This window comes from Siniperca chuatsi, linkage group LG22 (genome assembly GCF_020085105.1).
Source record: "Siniperca chuatsi isolate FFG_IHB_CAS linkage group LG22, ASM2008510v1, whole genome shotgun sequence".
NCBI lineage: Eukaryota > Metazoa > Chordata > Actinopteri > Centrarchiformes > Sinipercidae > Siniperca > Siniperca chuatsi.
In genome coordinates this window covers 19,629,056-19,656,835 of record NC_058063.1, presented here as the reverse complement: position 1 = coordinate 19,656,835, position 27,780 = coordinate 19,629,056, and the positions used below count along the sequence as shown (strand labels likewise).

Genomic DNA, 27,780 nt, shown 5'->3' with positions numbered 1-27,780 from the left:
GATAATGGTGTGATAACTGCTGGTAATACATTTAGAAATTACTTATTAAGTTTTCAATTCATTAAACCCTTTATAAAGTGTGACTTAATAGAAAGTGGTTGGAAAGATTTGAATTCAAATGCAATGCAATACCTCAGTGAGATCATAGCTCCACCATGGTTGCACAATAATAATAAAAAAAAAAAAATCATTTAAGGATGTGTAGTAGTTGACAATAATGACAAAATTGTGAAAATGTCCAAAATCATGCAATGTTAGGAAATCCTTTAAAAAAAATCCTGGATTGACACTAAAAACTCCTCGGTTGTTGCTTAGTCTAAAGCCCAACTTTACACCAACTTTCATTAACATTTGTTGACAGATTTTTGAGCTATCCTGATCCTCACTGGTAGAGGGAATGACCAAATTTATCGTGTATTTTTGGAAACTTGTGTCATAGTAGCAGCTCTGAAAGGATTTTATACATAGACCCATAAAGCTATTATATGTACAGCTGCTTTATCCAGGCTCTTGATGTGTTTGGCTCTTCTTAAAAAGACAAAAGACAGCAGAGGAAACGTGAAGATTGTTTTATGGGAGTCTGGATGCTCGTGTGTGTTTGAAAGGGAGATCTGCTTCTTCTCACACTTGCCAGACCGCAGGAATCTGAGACACACCACTGTCAGACGAGTAGTAATAATAAGATAACACACACACACACACACACACACACACACTGCAGCTTGTGCTCTGTTATCGTACTATAACACATCTTGTAATACTCAAACTGTGTATGCAGCTAAACGAAACAAGCTCATTTACACACTTTAATGACACACACGAACACACACACAAAGAGAAGCATGAAAGTGAGAGCAACACCTTGAACTTTCATCTCTCTTTTGCTGCCAAACCTGCTCTTATTTCCCTCCAGTTCTTCTGTTTCCTTCACTTAATCTTTCAAAGCTAATATTTCATGCAATTTATCAGATGCTAAATGCTAAAAAAAAAAGCGGAAAAAGGAACATTTGGTTTAAGATTTATTTTTTATATTACAACTTGAATTGTGGAGACGTTTTTTGTCAACTAATAAACAGTTGAGATAATATTTATCCACCACAATCTCATGAATTATTGTAGTGCTACAATTCTCCACTAATATTGGGTGCATTGTTTTCGTCCTGTAGGAAAGAACATAATGTCTCAACGTTAGCTGAAGCAAATCACCAATCACGGCTCCAACGTACCTCATTAGCATTTTATTTATATTTTCTAAAAGTTAGTATAAGTTAGGGCCAGTCACCTGATCAGTTTTGGAGGAAAATCTGCTCGACTGCTTCACACCACAAAACAGAAAAAGGCAGCTCTTCTCCCACAACAAACATATCTTAAATAAGCGTTTTTTTTCAGATAGTGCAAGGAGTAAAATGCCAGAGGAAATGTGACAAAATCCTCTGGTAATGAGTCATCTTCAAAATATTAAGACAATAAAGTGTACAGTGGATTTATAAGAGCATTTTGCTGAAAACAGCTGCATGCTATGGCTGGAAATTATGCTATGAGAGCAGTGAGAGTGAATCAAAACAGTAAAGTTGCGGGCCGTTAAGAAGAATGACTTTTTATGATACCAAAACAATAAGCTGAAAGACGCTAAAACTCTCTGTAGAGCTGAGGGAAACAGCAGAGTTAACTTCCTCCAGCACCAAGAAGTAATTTCAATGCACATCATTTGTTTTCAAATACGATGCAACAGTCAGCTTGGGGCCAGCTGTGTACATGTACAGTAATCACATACGCACTGTAGTTTTTCCAAACTTGACCATTAACCACAAAGTTGTCATTGCTGCTAAAAAAAGACAAAAACTAGGAACCAAAGTCTGTAGTCAGCTTCTAAGAAATGATGAAGTAGCCGCACACTGACTTGTCACCAACTCCAAGAACTCTGCAGCTTTCACTAGATGAATCTTCTGCTTATTAATTTTCTTCGTTAAGGTGACGAACAGAAGGAGGGAAGGAGGATTTCTAGAAAATCAGCTTATAAGGAAAATGTTTCAAGCTGGAAATGTACAACAGAAGAGAGAGTTCAAAAAGTTCAGAGTGCCCCCCCCAAAAAAGAGAAACAGTTATTTGCAAGTCATCCCTAAGCTTTGAGCGCTCCACCGCTCTTCTATAGACTGCTGGGAACACACACACACACACACACACAGAGCATGCAGAGAGTTTGTGTTGCTTGGATTCGAGTCGCTACCCTCCACTGAACAAGCACACACACTCGCACACCTCCCACCTGCAGCGCCCACACACACACACAAGTCCTCGTTAATCACATCCCTCACAGCAGACGCTCCTGCTGTCTGAAAGGTCAAAGGTCACCAAGACATGAGTTAGGCAGTGTGGCTGAGGGAGGGATATGGTGACAAGTGTTTGGAATAAATTTTAATTTTGTTTCAATCAGCTGTTATGACAATTTTACTGTCTGTCATTTCTCTGTAGGCTGCAGGAGGTGAAGTCAGTGATGTTCCACTTGTTTCCATTGGTTGAAGGTAACTAAGTACATTTATTGAAGTACTGTGATAAGGAACAATTTTGAGGAGATGCTTAGCTTAGCTTAGCATAAAGCCTGGAAACAGGTGGAAACAGCTAGCCCGGCTCTGTCTGAAGGTAAAAAAAAAAAATCAGCGAATAAACGTATTCCCCAAAAATGTCAAACTATTACAGAATAAAAACATAATATCTAGGAGACAGGGTTGTCTACTACACATTTCAGAGGAAAATGTTGTACTTTTTACTCTACTGTATTTATTTGACAGCTTTAGTTACTTTCTTATTTTACTTAAAGAACATATGATGTGCATATGAAATACAGTACATTGTTACAGATTAAACTACCCAAATTAAAGTCAGCGCCCTCTCTGCCACACACAACATCAAAAGGCTGCTAACATGTTAATAATTGAATCTTATAATATACATACATGTACCTTTCCTTAGGTTGATACTTAAAACAGCTATGCTAAAAGCGCTACATAACTTTTGAGAGAAGAAATAACATTCTCTTACAAGTGAAAAGTTGAATTCCTAATCAATAAAACAGCATTGCTCAAGTCAGTACACTCAACTGTTTTGCTGCTACAGCCTCACCTGGTCTGGTATGACCAGTAGCTAATGATGGTAAATGTTAGCAAACTTTAGATAACTAGTTTTCATATATTTTATAGTATGCTGACTTATGACTCTCCTCCACCTGTGCTACTGTTACCGTAGCTTTAGCATGATCTCATAATTGTCACTTGTAGCTGCTGTTCATCAAACGTTAACTACATTAGTCTAATATTAAGTAGTTTGCTGATAATAGTTAATTGTTTTTACTTAAAAAAAGAACTTTTGCTTGTGACAGAGTATTTTTACGCTCCGTTATTGCTGATTATTTCTATTATCACTGTTTGTTTCCAAATGTAGGCTGTCTTTAACACCAGTGTTCACTTCAAAATACTCACATAACTTGAAATCTCCGTAACATAAAAATCAATGAAATCTGCAAGTGAGAAAATTACCTCAGGAATGCCTTTTGATGTCTCTGTATATCATTTCCTTTGAAATGCCATTACCATCTACGCTGAGAAAACCCCCCAATTATTGTTATTAATTGTGTAAAGGAAAGAAATAAGGTTTTAGTTAATGTTCATAACTTAAAAAAAAACACATAAAAGATTCTAAATGAGAGGAGGTAGCTTAGTTAACCAGAACAAGTAGCCAGGAGGCTCATTTAGCAAACAACTAATGCAACTATTAACTACTGCCAACGCTAACCTCTAATAACCTACTAATAAATTATCTGGATAAGAAAATCTAAACATGAACTCCATCAACGATCAGTTACCTTGAAGTGACAGAACAAACTTCATAAAATAACAGACAAGACAAAATATTCAACAGTTTTACATTTATTCCATATTTGTCTGTTGGCATTTGTTGCAACTTTCTTAGTATTTTACTTTAGTTTCATTCATTAGTGGTTTAATACAACAGCATGTACAGCGCTTCTGTCTCAGCAAAGATTTCTGCTTACAAAATACAAAACAAAATAGCAACAACATCTGCAGCGTGAGGACACTGGACGCTGACAAACGTGCAGGACAACAGGTTAGAGTGGTGGGCAGGTGACTGGAGGGTTGTCAGTTTGAATGCCTTGCTTGTTACTGCCACAGTGCTCTAGAGCAAGGAATTTAACAAGAGGAGCAGCTCACTGCCCAAAAGTAAGACAGAGGGCAAGAACAACCGTATGTTTGAAATCCTGCAGCTTGAGCTAATTTGCAACTACAACTAAACTAGCATGAGGACATCTTTCTAATCATTTTTAATGTCTGTTTCTAAACAAAAGTGCATTACATTCACTAAGCTGAGATACAGATCTAATAGTTACGAGAAATCTCTCGATGAGGTCATTTCCTCGTAATTAAGAGATGCCAAGTCGTAATTCTGAAAAACGGATCTTAATTTTACACGGAAACGTCTCTAATTTTTAAAAATCTCATGCTTAAAGTCAGTCATCATTTTCATCTAAACATTATTGTTACTAATTGGATAAAAGCAAATAACAGCGTTTAGCATCATAATTTGTGTCACAGAAAAGGTAGAATAACAAACAGACCTCCAGGACACTGTCAGACATCCAACAGTTTATTATATTACTGTAAATGGAGTGTGGACATTCAGTTAACTGTGTCCAGACTCCAAACACCACAGTGTTGCTGCTTCATTGGCAGGAAAAAAAAACAAAATACAGCAAAGGCACATTCAATAACGACGGCCCCATTCCCTTACTAACACCTAAAAAATGATACACAGCTAAGGATGGATGGAAAAAAAACCCACGCACATAGAAAAATATACACATCTGCATAAATGCACACATTTGATTTCACAGTGCCGGCATGCACAAGTGAACATGAACACACAGAAACACATTGTCGCTCAAATCAAATATGGCGACTGACTGTTCTCCTTTGTGGAGCAGAGAGGAGGAAGAGGAGGAAGACTTGAATTCCCTTCTGAAACACACTGTAGGTTTGAATCCCATTATAAAGCGCCATGATTAATACACACACACAAAATGCTGCAGTTTCCAATGCTATTATTGCACCCAAGTTCAAGAAAAAAAGCAACACAAAGCAAAGAGACCCATATTAGTAAAAAAAAAATCTAGTGTAAATATAATTGTGCTGTGTTTCAACTAAACAAAACCTTTGTGTGTGTACAAGTAGCCATATTACACACACACACAGAGCTTGGTATATGTTTATGGAAGACATAAAAGTGTGTGCTCGGCATTAGTACAATGGTTTCTATACAAATTAGTTCCTTTCTAGTCAACCAGGCAAACAAAACTCTATTAACTTTATAGCAGTTGCTAGCAGATTGGAGCATTATCCCCCTCTTCAAGACCTAGTTACTTATACATGACGAGTAGAAAATGGTCAACATCCCCCCTCCTCCCACATTTAAATACGATCGTTTTACTGAAAGAGGAGGAATGGGTTGCCAGGTTTGGACAACATCCCCCTTTTAAATCCCAAACACTCACTGTGCTTTCAGGCATTACTAAGAGGGAATAAAGTTGCCAGTTCGGAGCAGTGTCGCCCATTCAAGTGTCGCAGGTTGTATATTAAGAGAGGAAAAGGGCTGCGTATTCACGCAACATGGCAACCCTCTTTCTTAGACAATAGGTGATACTGGTGTAACATTCTGTTAATTTGCCACCAATATCTACGTTTTTTTCCCCCCCAGACCTGATCTTGATTTCAGTGCTTTTCTGGCTGCAATTTTAAAACGCCACACCCTAAAAATGACGTTCTGCCACGGAAGACGACCCTCTCTGATGTACATTCAATACGTTCTGTCATTGTGCCACAGTGACGGAGAGCAATGTGGAAGGGGTTAAAGGTAGTCTGCGACAGAGGAGAACAAATATAGAGGGGATGAGGACAGAATGCCTAAACAGCCAGTTAGATTTCAGGAAGGGAAGTGAGGAGGCTTGTGGTACAAAAAATAAAATCTCTGAAAATGCGAGTTCTTACGAAAACCCCCACATCGATTCTTGAATACAATTCCCAAAGGAATCTACTGTTACTCACAGCCAAAACTACCATGTTCCCATCCTGTAGACCTACAAATACAATAACAAGCCCCGATAGCATCCAGTAACCGAAGCAACAAGTAGAGCAACAGAGTTTCTTTAGAGTCACTTTACTTGAGTACACTGAATTTGTATGTTTATTTATGTGGTTTTAACTACTTTTCCTCACTGTTCTTGCTTGTTTTGCTCCGTGATAACCACATATTTTCATCGACACGTGCTATCTCAATGTTTTTATGCTATTTTTATACTATTATTTACTTTCTTGCTCTCTCAGGTCAGAAATCTTCCAGAACTAAGTTGTCTTTAAAAACAAGATCAAGGATGAGGTTGGTGATATTCTATAATTTTTCTTTTTGTCCAGAAATCCCACGAAAAAGACCAAAACTAACAATGTGCTAGTCTCTCGCAATACGTTTTGACTTCCCTACACTTTCTGTGGCTCTCAGCTCCAAGCCCATTGGTTCCTACTGAGGACAGGTTACACATTTTAGATTAATTTTTTTTTTTTAAAAAGGCTCAGTAATTTCTTACAACAGCTGGGCACTGTAGTTTTTATCAAACGTTACTTGTTAATCCACTTGTAATTAGTGAGTATTTGGGGCATGTATGTGTGGTGTATGTGGGATTGAGTCAAAATAAACTACAGTGTGTGTGTTCATGGTAATGAAGGAACATGTCAGCCAGTGCAAAGGTGTGTTTTTAATGGTTTTTGGGCAATGATGGAGCTCTACGCTTTGCAGACAATATTTAGTAGGATGAATTAATTGTTGGTTTTGTTTTTTTCATGAGATTTGTTGATAATGAAAAAAGAGAATATCGCCAGAGTTATCCTTTAATGTCAACTGGTAGGAAGGAAATATTTCCTGTCTTCAGGTTTGTTAGATGGAAATTATTTTGGAGGAAAAGGAAATAAGATCATAGAGAGCTTCTTTCCTTCAGCTAATAAGACTACTCAGTTTAGATCCAGGGTGTGAATTTGAAGGTACTAACAAGGTACATTTTAATGTTCAACAAAATTTAGGAAAGTTTCTCATATACTTGTTTTCAGTCAGATAGCAGATAGATGAAGTGAAGATAAAGTGAAACGCGAGCTGTCAAAATACTTGTTGTGGCCCCAGCAGTTAAAGACACTCCAAGCTTAAAAATTATGTTTGTTATTCTGGAAACAGTGGCTTAAATTAACCAATGAAATTGAACAGTGTGAGCTTGTTATCCAATGAGCTTGTTGCAGGTTTAGACTGGTTGTTTTGGGTGTTAAAGATGACCAATAAGAACTGGTTGTTAGAAGTTCTGTGAAGTCCGTGAAGCTAAGGTGCATAGATCGGCCAATGGTTGTAGGGATTGAACAGATCAATGGTGTGTTTTCATCAGGCTGGATGGTTAAAATCTGCCAATTGGATGGTGACTTTAGCCCTGCTGGCCAATGAGATGGCTCGCTCTAGGTGTGGTGCTGTGCGATGAGGTTGCGTAGCTGTTTGATGATGGTGTCGATGAGTTTCTGTCTGTCTCTGTCCGTCTTCCTGAACTGGGCGAAGACGTTGTTCTTCCTGCCCGACTCCCTCATCCTGGAGATAGAGAATGAGAAGAGATAGATGGAGAAACAGAGTAAGTATAAATAGGGATGAAACCAAAAGGAAAGTGACAAAGGAGGAAAAATGGGAGTTATGAAGGAAGAGAAAGTAAGGATAAAGACAAAAAAAATGGTCTGTTTTAGTATTTCACATTCTCTAAGTATACCAATGTGCACTGAGTAGTTCATCTGATTAATTCAGGAAAACACACACAAGTGCATAACTGTACGAGCATGCTCAGTACAGACACACACATCTCTGCTACAGTCACCTGTTAAGGAAGAAAAAGACGTTTTGGTATGTGTGTGCTCAGTGTCACACGAGACAGTGTGTGTTTGTGTTTTTTGTCGCAGAACACTGGACTGTTATGGACCTCCAGGAAGTTCAGGGGCCCAGCAGACCAGACAAGACCCAGTAGGGTGCTTCCTCTTGGGCAGAGAGGGACCACCGGGCTTGGGCCCTCTGGAGAGAAACTGTACTGAACCATGGGATCATACGACTTTGTGTGTGAGCACGTAACTATGTGAGAACTTTCACAGGATGTAATCCACAAACTCAGATTCTAACTTTTTGTGTTAATGCAGGTTGTGTGTGTGTGTGTGTGGTTTTCGTCAATCTCCACAGCAGCTCAGGCTCTACACAGATAAACGGATGATGTGGGTGTATCGTTAACGGCCATGGCGATAAACATCAGTATCATTACATCATGTTTTGTTTTTTTTATTTGTGATGAGGATGTGCGTGCATGCATTTAACCATGTAAATCCCACACACTTTAAAAATAAAAAAAGATTATTTCTCTTTCTTGTATAGACACGCTTTAGTAGTCATCTAAGTAGTCTGTATACATGCCAGAATCCAACATTACACACACAACAGAGACAATACTCACGGCTTAAATAACCTGACAGAGAGGACAGACAGGAGACAGAAAAGAGCAGTTGAGATGGAGAGAGTTCTCAAAAGTTAACTAGTGCTTTAATGATGTTTACTATCAACAAATCTGTTTATTTCCATTAAAGAAATAGTTCAACATTTTGGCAGATAAGCTTATTTGCTTTCTTTCCAATAAAGAGTTGAGATGATCGATTTAACCCATGTCTGTGTGTTAAGTACGAAGTTGGAGGTTGTAAGCTTAGCTTAGCATAAAGACTGGAAACAGGGGAAAACAGCTAGCTTTTCAAAGCTCAAAAAAAGTTAAACTCCTCTAAAGCGGACTAATTAGCATGTTGTATCTTGTTTGTATCCAAACAGAAATGTAAAAATGTGCAGCCCCTCTGGCTATAGTGCTGGTTGCTAGATGCAGTCGGTGAAAACAGATTTTGTCTTTGGTCTCTGAGGTTGTCACACTCTGTAACAACACTTCAGAAATCTGCACACTAACTGTGCCATGCTGTTGTTTCAGCCTAGTTTCCCAAAAAAACAAATGTTTTTTTTCCCCATTTCTGTTTATGTCCTGGCTAAACAAACAATGTTTTAATTAGTGAGGTTTAGAGAACTTTTAGATAGTGAGACTCAAACATATGGTAGGCATATTTTTGACCTTTGGATAGAGCAATCTGGTTGTTTCCTCCTGTTTATACTCTTTATGCTAAGCTAAGCTAACCACATCCAGGCTCTAGCTCTGTATTTAGCACACAGACATGAGTGATATCAGTTTCCTCATCTAACTCTCACAAAGAAAGCCAATAAGTATTAGAACTATTCCTTTAATGTAGACCACATTGAGTTTACCTGCAATGAAATGTAGAATGAACAGTATATAAATAAAATTGCACTGCCTTACCTTAAATTGATTAATCTATAAAATGTCCATTACAATTTACCTTTTCAGTATATTGCTTGTTTTGAGTGACCAACTGTCCAAAACCTGAATATATTCAGTTTACAATGATTAAAAACAGAGAAAAGCAGCAAATCCTCACATGTGAGAAGCTGGAACCAGAGAATATTTGGCAGCTTTGTTTGATGACAAAATTATTAATCGATTATCAGAATTAATGTTCTGTTGGTTAAATAGCCGATTAACTGTTTCAGCACTATTTTAATGGATTTAAAGGAGGAAATGATGAATCCAGGAACAGATAGAGGACAGATAAAAAAAGAATGACGAAATAGTGAAAAACAGTAGATGTATGCATGAACGAAGGACTGCTTACTTCTCCAGCAGGACGAGTGCAGTGTGTGGGTTGACTCTCAGGTATTTGCAGGTAGGTTTGCCGTAGTCACTCAGGTAGGTCGACCAATCCCACTGTGTGAACAGCTCCAGTAACTAGATAAAGACAGACAGAGAGAGAGAGATTAACGAAAAGCTGTTGACTCACAGAAAAACACCCAGTTGTGGGGAGATTAAATTATTCGTTAAGCCGTGAGAACGTAAACACCAACATCCAGCAGATCACTGGCTCAGACGGCCCACGCTAAAACATAAACATGTTGAGTAAGATTTGGTTTAAACAGTTGAAAAGCAGAAAAATATGGTAGGAAATTTATGAAACTATGAGGTTTCCAACTGTTTATCTTAAGATTCCTCAGTTTAACTGATCAGCAGCCAAAATACTGTTTTTATTATGATATAAAACCTAAAAACAACAAACCAAAAAATAAAAAAATAAACAGGTGAGGCTGTAACCAACAAAGGTTTTGTATTTCATACTCCAAAGTTCTATAAAAATTATAATGTTTTTTTGACCACAGTAGCACCTGCTAAATATTTTCCCTCCTTTGGTTTAACTTCTGTTTTGTAACTGTTTTATAATTTAGTTTGTTTTCTTTTATATATTCTTCATGTATCTTTGTGAATAACAGTTTACATTATTAAGGTAAAGGTAATAAAAACACACTTCTTGGGATTGTTTTCCTCTCCCTGCACACTGTGTTTTTTTGTAATCATTTGATTGGAGTAGTAGAAGGGTAGGATTACTTAAAAATTTGTGATGGCTTTTTTGGCTTGATTTTATGTTCACATCCACCTGTACATGATGATGTCACCATTAAAGATCCACTGCTTTCCAGGAAGTGAAACTGTTTTTATGGTGTCTAACTTTTGCAAAATAAAACTTCAAAACTTGAATTTGTCAACTTAATCATTTCATCACTACCGGAAATAGCTCACAACAAACCATGGAACATACATAACTTTATGCTAATGTCAGACTAAATGGCCAAATGATGTCTATTAAGACACCCTCATTTTAAATGAGTATTACTAACTCTGAAACATACATATTTCTCCATGTTAAATAAAACAAGGTAATACCTACATTTACAAAGGATTATCAGTCAAGTTTAATTTATAGTTTGGCCCCCGAAAACGTACAGTATTTTTCGGCAGTTATGCTACAGCTTGTGATGCTACAGTGACTTGCAGATTACACTGTTGATTGCTTTTGATTGAACGGCTTTACACATTACTGAGGTCTTTACTAGCTAAGACATTTAAGTTTTAATGGTGCAACCCATTTTAGCAAATCACTAGTCTGATACTAGCTAAGAGCTACTAAGAACTTTAGAAAGACTTTACACACAAACTTAGTGATGGATTTACAAATAGCTGGTTCAACCGAATCCTGGTGTTTAAGCTAACATCAAAATAACACTTAGTAGATGACTAATTGACTAATCTCCCAGAAATATACTGTATTGCTCAATGTCTGGCATGTTTTGAACTGGACACATTCACATTCAGGTAAACAAACACAAAAATTGAGAGAGGAGGGTTAAAGGAAGGAAGGAAGGAGGAAAAGCGACAGAGATTGAAGGAGAGGGGGGTGAAGTCTTCCTCTAAATGGCCCACATTTGAAACTGTTGCATAACCTGCTGCTGCCCTGCTGAACTCTACCTAACACACACACACAAACAGGCCCAGGCAGGCAAACCTATAAGCCTGCAGACAAACACACACTCTGTCTCTCTATCTGTAAAAACACACACACACACACACACACACACACACACACACACACAAGCAGGGAGCCCCAGTGAACTCTGGGTAACACCAAACACACACAGATCCAAAGAGAGAAACCATATGTGAGAATGGGATGAGAGAAGAGGAGGAGAGGGAGGGAGCGAGTACAGAGGGATGGAGAGCAAAACCACATGTGGGGGAGAAAATAGGATAGAAAATGAGAGAGTAAAGATGGAAAGAGACACAGATGGAGAGAAATGGATAACAGTGCAGAGAGAGAGAGAAGGGGTAAAGGAAGGGCAGATGAAGATGGATAGATAAGAGTGAGAGAAGGGGATAGATGAGTGTTGGGCGATGGAGGTGCGTCATCAGGCAAACAGGAAGGAGAAAAAGGAGGACAGAGGACGTGGGTGACACACATTGGAGTTTGGAGAGGAATGAAGGAAAGGTTCAGGAAGGTGAAAGAGGATTAAAAAGTTTTAATTCTGGGGTTTTCATGGTTTTTGAACAACTTTAGCCTCCAGTGTTTGTCATTGGTGGGTGGTACGCCTACTCAGTCAACAGCATGATGTCTAATTTTTGTCCTACTGACTCATCTGACTGCTGCCTGACCTGCAGGACATTTGGTTGTTCAACGGTAAACTGAATGAGGTCTATTTACTCGACCAATTGGTACGCAGGATCTGTGGCACTTCAGGAGTGACCTGATCTTGAAAATCTCTGTACGAAATCTCTAATGTCCGCTTTTATAGACCGGTAATGTTTTGGCCAACAGGCAACTATTTGATTCAGCTGTTTATGGCTTGTGAAATCTGTATTGCAGTCACAGTTCTACAGAAACACTCAGTAAGAGTGTAACTCTTGAAATAAGTATCAGATCACGTTCTAGGCACATGAACACTCTTGTTAGTACTTAGTTCTTGTGTTTTAACATGCATATGATGACGCAATTAACAGAATAGTAGAAAGTAACATCCTTAAAGAGTTATTTAACACCAGACTGAGAAGCACTGTACTCTGTTATGGATCCTCACCAAAATCTAAACCGGCTTTCCTTTCTCAAAGAACCATATATTTGCGGAAATTTGTGGAAACTCACTTTTCACTTTGAAGACATCCAGCAGGACAAAAGACAAGCTATAAAATGAACACGGTGGAGGTAATAGCTAATACTTTAATTACTTAAAGAGCATAAACATAAGCATTTTGCTTAAAGAGATCATATATATAAGCATATACATATAATATAGTGTGCCAGAAGGTCCCTTAACAAACATAAAAGCCTTTTAATGTTATGTAGTGTTAATGTTTACATTAATTTGAACTAAAAGCTCACAGGCTAAATTAATGAATTAGATCATGTACATTTACACCAATTTAATGAGGAAAGGGGTCATGGCTTTTACCTGAATTCACCTCATTAGAGGTCATGAAAACAGGAAGTGTTCTAAATATTTTCTACGTTCACCGTAGTGTTATTAAAACTGATGTTTCCTCTAAATCTGGCTTTAGAGAGCGAGTACAAGACGAATGGCTGATTTGGACTCTTTTCCTCTCTCCCTCCTTCTTCCCACACTTCCCTTCCTCCCTCTGGTCCTTTCAGTTCTGTCTTCATCTCTCTCTCCCTCCTTTGTCCCCGAGTTCACCCTTGCACGGCCGAGGTTTGACCTGCTAATCTTCCCATATAAACAAGTACAAACACACACACACACACACACACACACACACACACGCTCCATGAAAACAGGCTACATTTGCACACACAAACAGGTACACACAAATAAAGGCAGTTACATAAAGCACAAATATCACTCTGCTGTGAGGTTATGTGAACAGATCTACCAGTTAATTAGGTACAGACACATGAGAAAGTGAGTCTGTGTGTATTAGCATAGCAAACACACACACAAATACTCACACACAAGCTGTTTTTGATGGTGTTTGTCAGAATGTCACCATCTGCTTGTCTGCAGGCAGTTATTTGTGTACATGCACCTCGCTGTCTGTGTATGTGTGTGTGTGAGAGAGAGAGAGAGTGTGTTAGAGGTAAATACATGGTCAAGGCATGCCAGATAAAGATAGATACTGCGGTTGTCTGTTTGGAGGAAGTTACTCTGAAAAGCCTTGTTAACACACACACTCACACACAATAGACGGAGTCAGCAGGCACACAAAATTCAGTAACACACACACACACACACACACACACACAGATAAGCTCCATGAGATTTTCATGTTATCTGAGAGCGGATCGCTGTCTTGACGCTTAGTATCTCTCTTTCTTTCCATTTTCCCCCTCTCTCATTCTTGTATTGGAGATAACAAAAACAAATTCTCCACAAAAAGATTCTCACTAGGAGTGAGAATGAAAGGAGAGGAGAAAAGAAAAATACTGAAGTGAAGGAGAGGAGGAGATGAGGAGTTAGAAGAGAAGAAAAAAGGAGGAGAAGAAACGAAAGACGGTTGCATTAAAGAGGAGGAGATGAGAGAAGAGAAGAGAAGAAAGTTGAAGAGGAGAAAGAGAGGAGATGAATGGAAAGGTGAGAAGAGAAGGAAAAAGAAAAGAGGAGAAGTGAAGACATATAAAGGGCAAGTGAAGAGAAAAGAAATGAGATGAAAGAAGAGGAAGTGAAGGAGGAGAGGAAACAAGGAGAAGAGGGAAAAGAGAAGGGAACAAGAGGAGATGTGAAGAGTTAAAGATGAGAAAAGAAAACGAGGAGAAAGGTAAGAAGATAAATTAGGAAGGTGAGAGAGAAGCGAGGAGAAAGAAGGGGAGAAAGGAAAAGAGAAGGGAGGGAGGGATGAAAGAAGAGAAGGAGAAGAGGAGGAGAAAAGGGGAAGAGGAAATGAAGAAGAGGAGAGGTGTGGAAAGGAGAAGGAAGAGGGAGGGAGAGGAGAAGACGAGAGGTGAGGAGATGAGAGGACAAGAGAAAAGAAAGGGAGAGGAGAGTAGAACGGTAAGAAGAGGAAGAAAATGAGGTGAGGGGAAAGAGAAGAAGAGAGGAGAAAGAAAAGGAGAGAAAACAGGAGAAAAGACAAGAGAGGGCACAGAGAGTTTTGGGTGAACTTGAGGTCAGTAGGTAAGTTTGGTTGGAGGAGCGATGGAGGGTAAAAGCAGTAGTAGAAGTGCAACAAGAAGGGAGGACAGGAGGAGGAGGAGGAGGAGGAGAGGCAGATAAGACTGATGAAAATGGAAAAGAGAAGAAGAAAAAAAAGGGGAAAGCGTGGGCCTTCCAAAAAAAACGAGCCACACGCAAGCCAGCAGGTCCTCCTGGCGCGCACACACACACACACACACACACACACACCTGACCCCCGATTCACCCTAAACACACACACAGATACAGAGAGAGAAAACGGCAGGTCTCTCTCCTCACCTCTCGCTGAACTTCTCCGTCTCGCTCCCCCTCTCTCACCTCGCCATGACCTCCCCCACCCTATCGCTCCTGTCTCCTCACACACACACACACACACACACTGATTATTGCTTCCTCGTATTCTTCTAGCGAGGACGAGCAGAAAAACAAAGCGACGTGTTAGCCTCACATTTCTTGTTTGTTTTCTCTTATTTTCCTCTGCTACTAGGCCCCCCCTTCTCTTTTTGAATCTACTTTCTTTACTTTCTCGCATCTCCCTTTTCTCTCTCTACCTTCTTCACATTCAATCATTCCTTCCTATCCTCCTTCCTCCATTTGCCTTCCATATCTTTTCTTGTTTCCCTTCCCCACTTTCTCACCCTAATTTTTTCTCTCTTTTCTCATCTTCTCCATGTCAACTAAACTTTACTCCTTCCCATCTCTCATCCCTCCTTTTGTTCCCTCTCCCTGCACTCTCCATACTTCATGCTCTCCTCTTCTTCCTCCACCTTTCCCATCTCTGTATTTCAACTGTTCTATCCCTCCTTTCCATCTCTAGTTGCACTCCCAACTTTTCCCTTTCCTCATCTTCTTCCCATCTCCTTCCACCATTTACCTCCTCTTCCTCTTTACCTTCTCTCTCCCTTTTTTTCTTTCTACTCTTCTCATTCTTTTCATGTCAACTTTACTCCTTTCCATCTCTCTATCCCTCCTTTATTTCCCTCTATCTTTACTCCCCCTCCCTCTCAATACCCTCCATTTCTTCCTCCCCTCCCTCTTCCTTCTTTCCTTCTCTCACTCTCCTTTCCCTTTTCTACTCCCTGTTCTCTCCTTGTCAACTTAACTCCTTCTTTCCATTTCTCCTTTCCCTTACTCCAGTTTGCCTCCCTCCATTTGTCCCCCTAATTTCATACTCTTATTCTCTCTTCTCCCTCTCCTTCATCTCATCCCTTTCTTTTTACCTCCACCTTTCCCATTTTCCTTCTCTCTATTTCAACTGTATTCCTTCTTTTATCTTACTATCCCTCCTTTCCATCTCTTGCTGTACTCGCTGTCTCGCTCTCCTCCCTCTCTCAGCTTCCTCATCCATTTACCTCCTCCTCATTTCTTTCTCTCCCTTCTCCCTTTTTCCCCTCACCCTCTGCATGTCAACTTAACTCCTTCTTCCCATCTTTCATCCCTCCCTTCTTCAACTCCCCTTCACCCCGCTCTCCTCTTCGTCTCCCTCTCCTCCCACTCTTTTTACCACCCATTCTGCCTCCTCCTGTCTTTCTCCTCCCCTCATTCTTGCCAAGTCAACTTTACCCCTTCATTTTTCCATCCCTTCTTTCTTTCCCTCTGCATCCATACCTCTTGCTCCCCCCTTCTCCTCCCCCTCATCTCTCTCAGTGTTTAGTAGACTTGTTAATGGTTATTCCGGCTGTAGGCAGGATTTATTTGTTTGGGACCGCCGGGGAATTGCCGTGTTCCCATTCCTAATGGCCAAACGTCAGGGTCACCCAGAATTCATCATGTTTACACTCTGTGCGCACACACACGCAGGTTGTGATTATGCAATGTTACTGTTATGAATCAAATACATTTGTGGCCAAACACTGTGAACCAAATATCATTTATCTTTACAAGAGAGGGGAAATTTGATTTTATAATTTAAACTAAGCAATATTTGTTAACTCTTCTCTTCACCTGCATAGTTTCGCTCTTTCTTCTTACGCTCCACTGCTCCATTATCATCTCTCCCTCCCTACATCCACTCCTCTCACAGCTCACTTAGCTGTCTATCTCCTTCTAAATTTGACAGGCAAGAGGTCAAAGGTCATTAAAAGCAGCAAAAGTGGATTTCACTTTTATCAAGAAAAGCAGCCATTTTGGCACCCGTCCATCTCTGCAGTCCGTTCTTTCCAAAATCCACCTTCCTCCATCCATCCATCATCCACCCATTTATCTACTGCACTTTCCAGAGGTCACTCCTTACTTTGTCCAGCTGTGGTGGCATCACTGCTCATGAAAACAGACCATTTCTTTATTCCAAACAAAAAGCTGTTGAAACACAGAACAGCAAAATCCAAAGGAAGACCAAGCTGACAGCAAATATAAAAGCTCTCATGAGAAATGAATGGATGCAAAGTCAACATTTCTCTCTTTGACACTGGGAAATTAGGCCCTGTTTTAACTGAAAACATGGGACAAAATTGGCAATCCAGGCAATTTTTGTCTTAATCAGCTTCCAACGCTTCCAGACCAGACATGCCACTTTCTCTACATACCACAAAAAAAAAGTTCAAGAGGTCAAAAAACAGAAAGCGCTTCTGACCGCCGCCACTGGAAAAGTTTGCTTTGACATCTGTCTGTCGTCAGCCATCTCTCCCTCCTCAAATCCACATTTGAGATCAGAGTTCAAGGGTCACCACCGGCACACATAGATCACACTGACACCTGTCAATCAAGTCTGTCTCTCTGGACTATGTTTAAGATCAGAGAGAAACAAAAAAAAAAGAGAACAACATGTCTTGGCTTGTTTGTGGAGGAAAATAAGGATGGAGCATCTTGACACCTGTCCATCATCACAGTGATCATCGCCGTCCTTTCAACGAGTTAAGATTTCACTAAAAGCAGAGAAAGTGGTTTTCACCGTTACCAGAAAAAACAGCAACACTTGTCTGTCATGTCTCAACTCCTCACTCTTTTCCTTTGAAAAGAGGCTTTGTGAAAAGCCGAAGGTTACGTCGTCCAATTGCTTTTTTTTGTCCAACAACCATCAAAGAAAAAAACAAAAATGTTACATATAAAAACAGGGAAAAGCAGAGAATCCTCACATTTGAGAAGCAGGAACCAGAGCACATGGCATGACATTTTTCTTGATAAATTATGAGTAACTGATTATCAGAATTGCTGTTGATTTATTTTCTGTCAATAGACTGATCTACCAATCATTTCAGCACTAACACTTTCTATAAAAATACTCATCACAAACATCCCATCCTATGTGAGAAAGCGCAGTTAAAAACAACTGTGGTCCGTCTCATCTGCAATAGAATCTGACTAACAACCTGCATGGAAAAAGGATTTTACACTTGATCCCAAAGCCAGCTCTTGACCTCTGAAAGCAAGAGGTCAAAGGTCATATTCAGAGGTTATCAGGCAATGCCGTCCTCCACTTTTACTTCAGCGCCAACGAACAAACAGTAACCTTCTCAGGCTCTCTTTTTCTTCAGTTTCTTTACTATATTCTAACATTTATTTTTAACTTCACATTGCGAGTGTATGAAAGGTCCGCCATTAGTTCTTATTACTAAAACACACAAAGTTGGACCCTACGGCTTGGACAGAATCACTCCATCTTGAACTATGAATGGAATGAAGTAAGCTTGGATGTTATCGCTTCGCAACAGGGAACTAATTTTTCTTTCTTACTGGAGGGCCAAAAGTTAAATTAAAACCAAAAGTTTGTATCTTTGTACATCTGCCTGCAGCCCTGTTTTTACGACGGCAGCACACTGCAGCCAGTAACCACAATACAGCACAACCTCCACTGCGATACTCCTTCAATGTACATACTGTACTTTATTAATCCACAGTGGGTCGACTGCTCGTCATGTGCAGAGTAATAAAATAAAAGGAAAGAAAAGATAAAATCATGATGCTTCATCACTCCCTGTAGGGAAGTTATCTTTTGTGTTGTTCCCCCACAAAGAGAGGTCAGAGGTCAGCTACAGAACAGCACCACCGGAGCTTGCTCAAGGGCACTTCAGCCACTGGACGCCACACAGGTGATTTCTTCTGGATCTGTTATTTAGACATACTTTAACCAAAAAGCATATAAAGTACATTCAGCAACACACCAAAAGCTGGTAAATGTTAGGCCTAGATTTCGTTGGTGACTCTTTTCTATAGGAAGAAGCACTTTGGCTGGTAAAAAAGCAACCAGACACAGAGACCAGGCAGTATGTGTTTTGGGAGGGGAGAGCATTACTCGTTCACTTTTCCAACCCACTCTTCCCCAGTCACCTGGGCCATTCAAACTAGCAACTTTCTGGTCAGCAGCAGGAAGGTAAACAATGGTCTGGATCCAAAAATTCTTGCCATTTGACGCCCATAGCACACAACATATGTGCCGTACAGACAGAAGAGGTCAAGGTACGGTAGTCGGGAAGTGCAAATTCAGGGAGGGAAAGTGATTAAATAGCGGTTTCTCTGGACTATTGACCCATGTCTTTACGATGCTGGTGTGTGGGCTTGCATAAAAAGCAATAGGTGCTGTTTTAATGAAGGTCAAACACCAGCCTTAATGCAAATTTAAAGCACATAGCTAGTTTCAATGAAAAAAATGTTCAGATGAAAACTGGAACTTAAAACTAGAAAATGAACAGAATGTTATGACGCAAACTCATGAGATTAGTTTAAGTTGGGAGAATGATTCAAATGATCTTAATTCACAACTTGGAGAAAGTATAGAAAGAAAGCTGTCTCGAACATGATCTAGTTGTTTGGTCTTTTTTTTTTATGCACTGAGCGATTTGTATTGTATATGGAGAGTGGTTTGGGCCTGTTTCTATTTGATCACTTAAAGTATTAGTAATATTTTATATTGTTTAAATTCTTATATTGAAGTAGATAACTGTAGAAAACTGATGCTAGATGCCAGAAAGAAACTCTTTTAACCGTTATTGCTCACCTTAGCAAACTCCATCACACAAAGTGTCCAAAAAAAGCTAGTAAATGGACTTTGAGTTAAGAAAAAAAAATCAAATTACTGTTTCCAAGGTCACGGATGAACTTTCCCACCCAAATTTTAGCGATGCACTGATGCGATACACTGGATCTGTATCAGTGCTAAAAACCGACCTTTTTAAAACGAATGGGGTATTACCAATCCCCATTGTATACTGTTTAATAAAAATAACAAATTAATGCAATTTTAGGAATCTAGTACAATGTATATAACAACATTTTTCACAAGACCAAATGAGTTATTGTACACATAACCCCAGTTCCTCATCGATTTTAATTTGAAAAAGAAAAATGAGCACTGTTCATAGTATCCGACAATATTGTGAGTTTAGTTATCGAAATATGTAGCAGAAGAGGAAACGTGAGATCAGTGAATCCTCAGTCACGTTCACAGTGTTCAGAGACACCATAATGTGTCTGCAGACTTAATAAAAAAGTGACCAAATGCTTTTTGGGAAGAGTGAATGGGAACATGGCTCCTCAATGACTTATTTACATCTTCATGTCACAGGCGTGCTTCTCTGAACTCTAAGCTACCTTACTTATATAACTAACTTATCGTTATCTTTCTTCTGCTTCGCCTATTACTTTCCCTTGTCTCCTTTCTCTCTCTCTTCTCCCCCATCTTTGTCTCACTTACTCAGTCTCTCACCCCCCCCTCCCTCTCCGTCAGCAGTGACAAGAGAAGTTGTGTGACCCCCCCTAAAAACAGTGACAGGGCTGAAATGGAATGAGCGTGAAAAAAAAAAAAAAAAAATGAGAAAAGAGTGCTGGTGGGTTAACCAGGGGTCTCTGCTGTCAATTAGACACTACACAGATGGAGAGAGGGTGAGTGAGAGACATAGACAGACAGAGACAGAGTGGGAGAAAGAGAGAGAATGAGGAGGTAAATGAGAGGGAAGAGAGAAAACTCAAAAAGAATGATTGGGGAAATATTACAGGACTGCAGGAGAAAGGGAAAGGAGGGAGCGAAGGAGGTCAGGCGGAGGGTAACTAGATGTTACGGAGGAAGAACGAGTGAGTGAGAATCGTGGAGACGATAAACGAGTGCAGGCTGAAGTAAGAGGGGCCTGCTGGGAGCTGCTCTGTGCGCTGATAAAGCAAATAAAGACAGAATAGTCCAAAACAAACAGGGCTAGAAAAACAGCAGCTTTTAGCTCCGCTCTGAGCTCAATTTAGATTCAAGCACTTTTTAAAAAGGTCAATTTGGCCTCAGCCACTTTTTTAAAGTCAATTTGGGTCCAGAGACTTTTTAAAGGTTAATTCTGGGCCGGGAGTTCATTTTGGGTTCGTCCACTTTTCAGACTTCACTTTGGTAAAGCTTTAACCGCCACTGTTTGATTCTGATTACATTTCTTTGCAAGAGGCCAATTAGATTGAATCACTTTAAAAAAAAATAAATATTTAGAATCAAACAACATTTTTATGTGGATTCAATTACTTTTTAAGTTACTACCTGAATTCTGGCCCTTTTAAAATTGTCAATAAAGACTCAACCCCTTTGTCAAACTTGATTTGAGAACCTAAAAGTCCCCCTCAACTCAGAAATGTGTTTTGCTCATTGTAACTTTGTTTGGAGTTTGACCTTCATTGTGAAGAATGATGTATGTGCAGTAGTTTGGAAGCCAATCACGGTCCAGTATGCAACTTACACAAGCATAATGCAGAAACTTCAAGCCTCCAGTTAACATACAGTGAGAATGGACTTTTCAGTGAAGTAGGAGACAACATGTTCAGTAGATAAACTTTTGATATGAACAATATTTTAAGAAAACCCCCCAGAAATGTTCATAGAATTTAAAAAACATTTGTGTGTCTACCATTATACCAATTTCATTAGTTGCTATATTGATATAAATGCAGGACATAGCATTTTTTGTTTTTCTTTTTTGTTGTTGTTATAAAACCCTTGACCTTCTATGCAACATGTGACAAAGGGTTGCAATTAGACACACGTCTAAACTCCCTGAAATTCAGATACGCACAAATTTAGTGTCTAATGTGTCCTGCAAACTGCTTTTCAAACAATTATTCAACTGCAGGCAAAAATGTAATTTGCATACAGAAAAATGAGACACTCTGAAGTGTTTCACAACATTACACTGAAGCGTGAAATGAAACACATCTCTCACTCTCTGTGTCCTCAACAACCCCAAAACAGGAAACAGTTGAAAGGTGAGAGCTGTTTATAAGTCTCAACTTTTTAGTTTGACCATGAAATGACCGCAGTCTCACACACACACACACACACACACACACAGGAAGGGGTGTAGATGCAGGTCGTATCGGGGAGACTGACGGAGAGGTCAAGACTGATAACACAGAACAATGACCTGACCCGGTCACCGCATGGTCACTGTAAGTGTGTGTAAAAAATAAATATGTATGACTGACAGTGAGAGAGGATGACACGTGGGTGTGTGTGGGTATCTATATCTGTGATTACATGAGTCAAAGATATTTATTAATGTGCGCCAGAGTTCAATTTATGTGTGTGTGCATCTTAGAGTGAGTTTAAACCCCCCCCCCCAGCACATTCCTGACCACTACTTGACCATTGGTCGGAAGAAGCAGACTGCCGCTCCCCACCCTGTCCAATCAGGTCGCTGAATAGCTCTGTTGCTGTGACCACTGCCTGACCTGTTGTCACGCCGATAAGGCTGACCACAGACAGGACAGGAAGTTGAGACAGGGGCCGAGAAACACACACAAACGCACACACACTGACCTCTCCCACACAAATAATAACTTTAACCCATAAATCTGCAGAGATATGGACGCGCACATGTGCAGCAGGATCATTGACCGCTTTATTACACTTAGACCCTGCTGTGCATGTGTGTGTAGTCAGCTTTCGTGTGTGTGTGTGTGTGTGTGTGTGTGTGAGTGAAGAGGAAAATGTGCATGTGATGTGTGTGAGACAACATTATTTGTGGAAGAGAGAGTGTGTGTGTGTGTGTGTGTGTGTGTGTGTGTGTGTGTGTGTGCGCATGTGATGAGATAAGGGTGTTTTTGGGGTTCTGACGGTGGTTCTCACCCCTCCCTGGCACCAATACTTTTCCCACTGACCCGTTTTGAGTTGTTGTGTGTAAACCCTGTTTTACATCAGCCGCCATGACGCCTAGTAATTGCACTTTAAGGGGAAGAGGAAGAAGTAGAAATTGAGAGAAAGTAGAGGAAAAGGACAGCTAGACGAGAATATAGGAGAGGCAGTCAGTACAATTTATAAGAATTACTCTAAAACAAGAAAAAGAAAAAAGATCGAAAAGAAAGGATAGTGCACGGATTCTAGTGGAGGTCAACCTTTCTTTCTATTGCTATTTCCTTTCCTCTCTATCAATGTAGGATTACAGAAAAACGGGAAGATTGGATAAAAAAATAAATAAAGCAAAAACAATACAAATTGGATTTTAAAAATACCTTTTGCAAGGCATTTATGCACGTTATGTAGTTAAACTATTCATTATTCAAAGATATTCTTGAACCTGAAATAACAGATTTTTCGGCCACTTGTGGGCAGCTGAAACAAGTTGTGAGCACAACATTGACATGTCATCATCTTCAAAGTTGATAATGCAAACTTGTTAGCAAACTGCTTATTTATACATCCAGCAGTCACAGAGCAACATTATCAGTCATTTGGAGTTGTGTTTCTGACCACCTGATGAATGTAAGTCCAATAATCACTCTTTTAGCTCTGTTTTTGTCTCTACCAACTCCTGAGGGAAACATCTGGCTCTGTAGCTTCCTAATGCTCCGCTATGTTCACCAGCTGGTCTCTAACTGTGTCTGTCTGCTGTTTACTGCTGAGCAGGTAGAGCACAGTGGGTTTTTAGAGCTGTTTCTCTGAGAACAGCTGCCTGCTGCATCTGAAAACAACCTTATGAGAGCGGTGAGAGTGAACCAAAACAGTAGAGTTGTGGACCGACTAAACAATGAGCCGAAACTCACTTTAAAGCTCTGTAAAGCCGAGGGGAGCTGCATTTGGGTGCTCATTCTCTGTAGGTTCATCACAAGTTTCCCCTTTCACATTGTCACATCATGTCATTTGATACATTGTGATTATAAAAATATCAATTTAAGCTGCTTTGAAGAAAGGGAATCACCAGCATTTTCATCCCCCCCATTTTTTCTCTCAGGGTTTTATGAGCAGAAGATTTTCTGAGCTGTGCTCCTTGCAGCAGGAACAGCAACATCTTTTGTGGGTATGGAGACAGAAAACAGATTTGAACGTGTTTATGTGCACATACTGTGCTGTCATGAAGTATATGAAAACACTGCCATGTGTAGCACTGAAATACATTGTTTCTATCATTTTCGTTCACTATTAAGGAAAAATAAAGCATAACTTCATGAACACACCACGGTATTATCCAGTACACCATAGATCAGAACACACGATTCTGAAGGACCTTAAATTTAAGCTAGATGATTCGCTACATCATGCAGGAGTTAACTACAGCGTTTAATATTTTACAATGAACATAGAGTTTGAACTTTATCAGATAAACTGTGGAAAGCACATAAGGAGAGAGAGATAGGCGGATGGGACACAGTAAGAGTCCTTGGCCAGATTTGAACCCAGGACGTCACGGTTGCATAGTTACATGGTGCGTCTCTCAGACTGCTCGGCCACCATGACGCTTCATGCCCCAACATTTCTATGAGTGTGTTTGTGGATGAAGGACAAAAGCAAAGTTTTAGAGCAGTTTTGTGTTTCTACGCCCGAAAGTTGTGTGCGCATGAGTGTCCACTAAAAGCAAATGTGTTGCTGCGTTTTGCGCGGACTAAAACTTTTGCATCCATGTTTATGTGTGTGTCCAACTACTGTTTGTGTGTCTCTCTCTCTCCCGCTCTTCCAATAGATCGGCGGGCGAGCATTTAGATGTCCGTCTGCTGCTCATCCTCCCTTCGCCCTCTTTCTTCTCCGCTCATCCCGCTCTTTCACCCCTCTATTCATCCCCCCTTCTGTGAGCGGTCAAATGGATGAAGGGAAGTGTCAGCCTCCTGAGGAGAGAGAGGGGGAGAGAGGTAGAGAGACGGAGGGAGAGAGAGACCACCCTGTATGTCCGTTTCACCCGCCGTATCACTTTCACCTGACTGCACTCTTTCACTTCCTATCCCTCGCTTTTTGCCCCGCTCCGTCAACATTTTCCCGCATTCATGTCTTGTTTTCTCTCTCTCTGCGAGTTCAGAATCTGGACAGAGCGCTCTCTCTTGTTGATTTCCATCTCTTCCTGTCATCTTCCTTTAGATTCATTCTAGTCTTTCGTAATAACTTTCTCCCTTCTCCCTAAGGTACGTCTCTCTGTTCAGATTTCGCACTTCGCCCATCTCTCTCTTTCTTTCTTCTCCTACATTTATCTGCTTTCTGTTCATCTCCACAGTCCTCCTGTCCTCTTTCCCCATCTGTCTGAGTCTGGCGAGGAGTTGAAAGGTCAACCTGTTGCTGACGTGGTCGAGTGTGTGCGCTGGCTGCCATTCAACCCTGACACACATGCGTACAGTTCATCCACATCTTGTCAGCAGTCCCTTTCTTGAACCTGTCATACACACACACACACACACACACACACACACACACACACACACACAGTCTAACAAACACACCAACACACTGCAGTTGGCCCAGTGTTAGCACAGTCCTAAGAATGCGACGATAGCAGATTTTTCTGTCTCCTTCCATCTCTCTGACCTCGTCTATCTCTTCCTGTCCTCATTCTCACCTCTGTCTACCCTTCTCCTAATCCTTCAGTTTTCTCTTTCTCTTCTCCTTACATTTTCCTCCCCTACATGACTCCTGTTCTCTGAAAAGAGTTGTGAAAACTTGAGACTTCTTCTGTATTTCCCCATGCTTTCGCTTTCTGATCTCCCTCTCCCCTCCCTTTACATTTCCACATCCCTCCACGTATGGGTGTAGATTTCAGGTCAACTTGGCTAAAGACAAACTCTGGATCAAACCTCGGGAAATAAATTATGCGAAGATACAACAGGCTTAGCAAAGCGAAATTAAGCTCCATTCATCCAGAAACAAAACGTTGGCAGGTATGCAAGACTGAGGAGAATTACAGGAATATATTGCAAATGTGATATCGTCAATGCTAACTTTAAGTCAACTGCTAAATAAAGAAATGTGGACAAAAACAATGAAGTTCGTGAGACAATATGGTTTTGAGGGATTATTTCCTGGAGGAGTATCATTTCTCTCAGTGGGAAACTGAAAGGAAGCAAGGCGCGTTAAGTAGCATGTGCACTCAAGTCGGGAACAATGAAGTAACAAACAAACTCTGACAGAATCAAGTGAAGGTTTCCCGCTATGGTGATGGATGACCTCGCTCTGTACAAGTTGTTTTTCATACTGTATAAGAATAAAAAAAGAGCAAACGGCTTGTTCTGAAGGAGGAAACGTTCCCTCATATCTGTATCTTCAGTTGGCTTATTTTGTAAATGCCACGGCACAGTTGAGCATTTCTGAACTTATCTGGCTTTACTAGCTGAGTGAAATCAACAGTACGGGCATCTACGATTTTGGTCATTTTGAATGTTATATGTTGCACATATCATCCAGTGCCCAATTTGATAAAATATTTTATACAAGGAAAAATGTCACCCTTTTTTGGGTTAACTTGTCACACTATTTAGGTATTGAGTCAAAGGTATCATGTTTTATTACGTCAATATCACTCAATCTGAACAAATTCAACTGTTATCAGAGAGAAGTAGATTTTTTTCCAAAGGGGGAAGGGTTTTCTTACATGACCACAGACAATGAAAAACTGCTTTGATACTGAACTGTAACTCAAATGCATATTTATACACTTTTGTACACTTGTTGCTCAGTTTGAATGTCAGCAGATGGTTTTCTACTTTACGACTTTTAATCTATTTGCTTCTTACCTTTTTACCCATTGTATGGATACTAGGGGTTTTCTTGGCTACGAAGGCCCTCTTTATGAACTCTTTGACCCCATTTACACTTAGCTATCCGATCCACCCAAGGAGGTCTGTAGAAGTAGCCACTACTGTCCCCTGTGACAACAACAGCTGAAGTGACACAGAAATTACAATGAAACTAGCCGTTCGTTCTCTGTCAATTCCAAGTGAAACGGGGGGGGGGGGAAAGCAACATCAGCAATTTCAACACGTATTGGCTGTGGTCATACAGACGGCATATAGCGCTGTTTTGTTTGTCTGATCCCTGATCACTGTAACTGCTGAATGATCTGGGTGACACAGTGGCGTGAGTGAGAGCCTTTGAAAATGATAACTGTTGTTTCACTCTTATTCCATCCATGGAGTCACCCATGGGTTTCTTTTCGTTTCTGGGTAATTGTTAGCTAGCTACTAAATTGTCATTGTTGTAAATAATCTGCTAAATTGAAGAAGCTATCCTTTTTTGATGATTTTAAGCCATTACCCAACACCCTCTGGGCTGGAGTAGGGCCTTGCATGTAACCCGGGAAAACCAAGTCAGATTGTAATCAAGATTTGTGATGTGACCAACGGACACATATATGTGGCTAAGTGTAAATGAAAGTGTATTATATCACATTTGGATTTTATCCGAATGTAAATGGGGTCTGTGTCTATGTACATGTTGATTGGCATATGTGAGCTAATTGCTTTTAAACATGTCCTACTGTATGTCACTAGGATGATTAGAGGCTTTTATTGTAAAGAATGATGTATTTGCCAAATGTTGATTCATAGAATTAAAACTGAAAAGACTGCATTGGAGTTATGAGTGTGTGGCTCTCTCCTCCTTTCTTTAATACTCAAACTCACTCGTGTTCCTAAAAGTGCAAAGAAAGTCAAAAAATATAATGTACGGAAAAATCATTAAGATGGATATTTCATACGCATTGATACATTTACTCTGTTTTCCCTAAAATATGGCCCCATACCTTCTCCATCTTCTACCTTTCCTTCTCTTTTTTTCCCCAACCATCTTTCCTCTCTCCTGTCCCTCCTTCTCGCTGCCTCGTTAGTCTGGGTTACGAGGAGGTGAGATGGAGGTTTCCTCTCCCACTGGGCCTCATCTCATCCCTTAGCCTGTCTATTACCTCCACACACACACACACACACACACACACA

General features: G+C 40.1%; 1 protein-coding gene across 5 annotated transcripts in view; it reads right to left on the bottom strand.

The window, feature by feature from the left end:
- Window positions 1-3,907: 3,907 nt before the first annotated feature.
- The window catches only part of exoc6b (exocyst complex component 6B), a 108,389-nt gene continuing 84,516 nt past the window's right edge, over window positions 3,908-27,780 (bottom strand). For 4 of the 5 annotated variants that reach the window (XM_044182905.1, XM_044182906.1, XM_044182907.1 and 1 more), the window contains 2 exons: window positions 9,849-9,961; window positions 3,908-7,683 (listed from right to left, as the gene is read on the bottom strand). In XM_044182905.1, the coding sequence (XP_044038840.1) occupies window positions 7,557-7,683; window positions 9,849-9,961 (240 nt within the window). In that variant the 3' untranslated portion in view covers window positions 3,908-7,556. Of the gene's footprint in view, window positions 7,684-9,848; window positions 9,962-10,434; window positions 13,276-27,780 lie in introns of those variants that run through there. The other variant, XM_044182909.1, reaches the window with a different exon arrangement.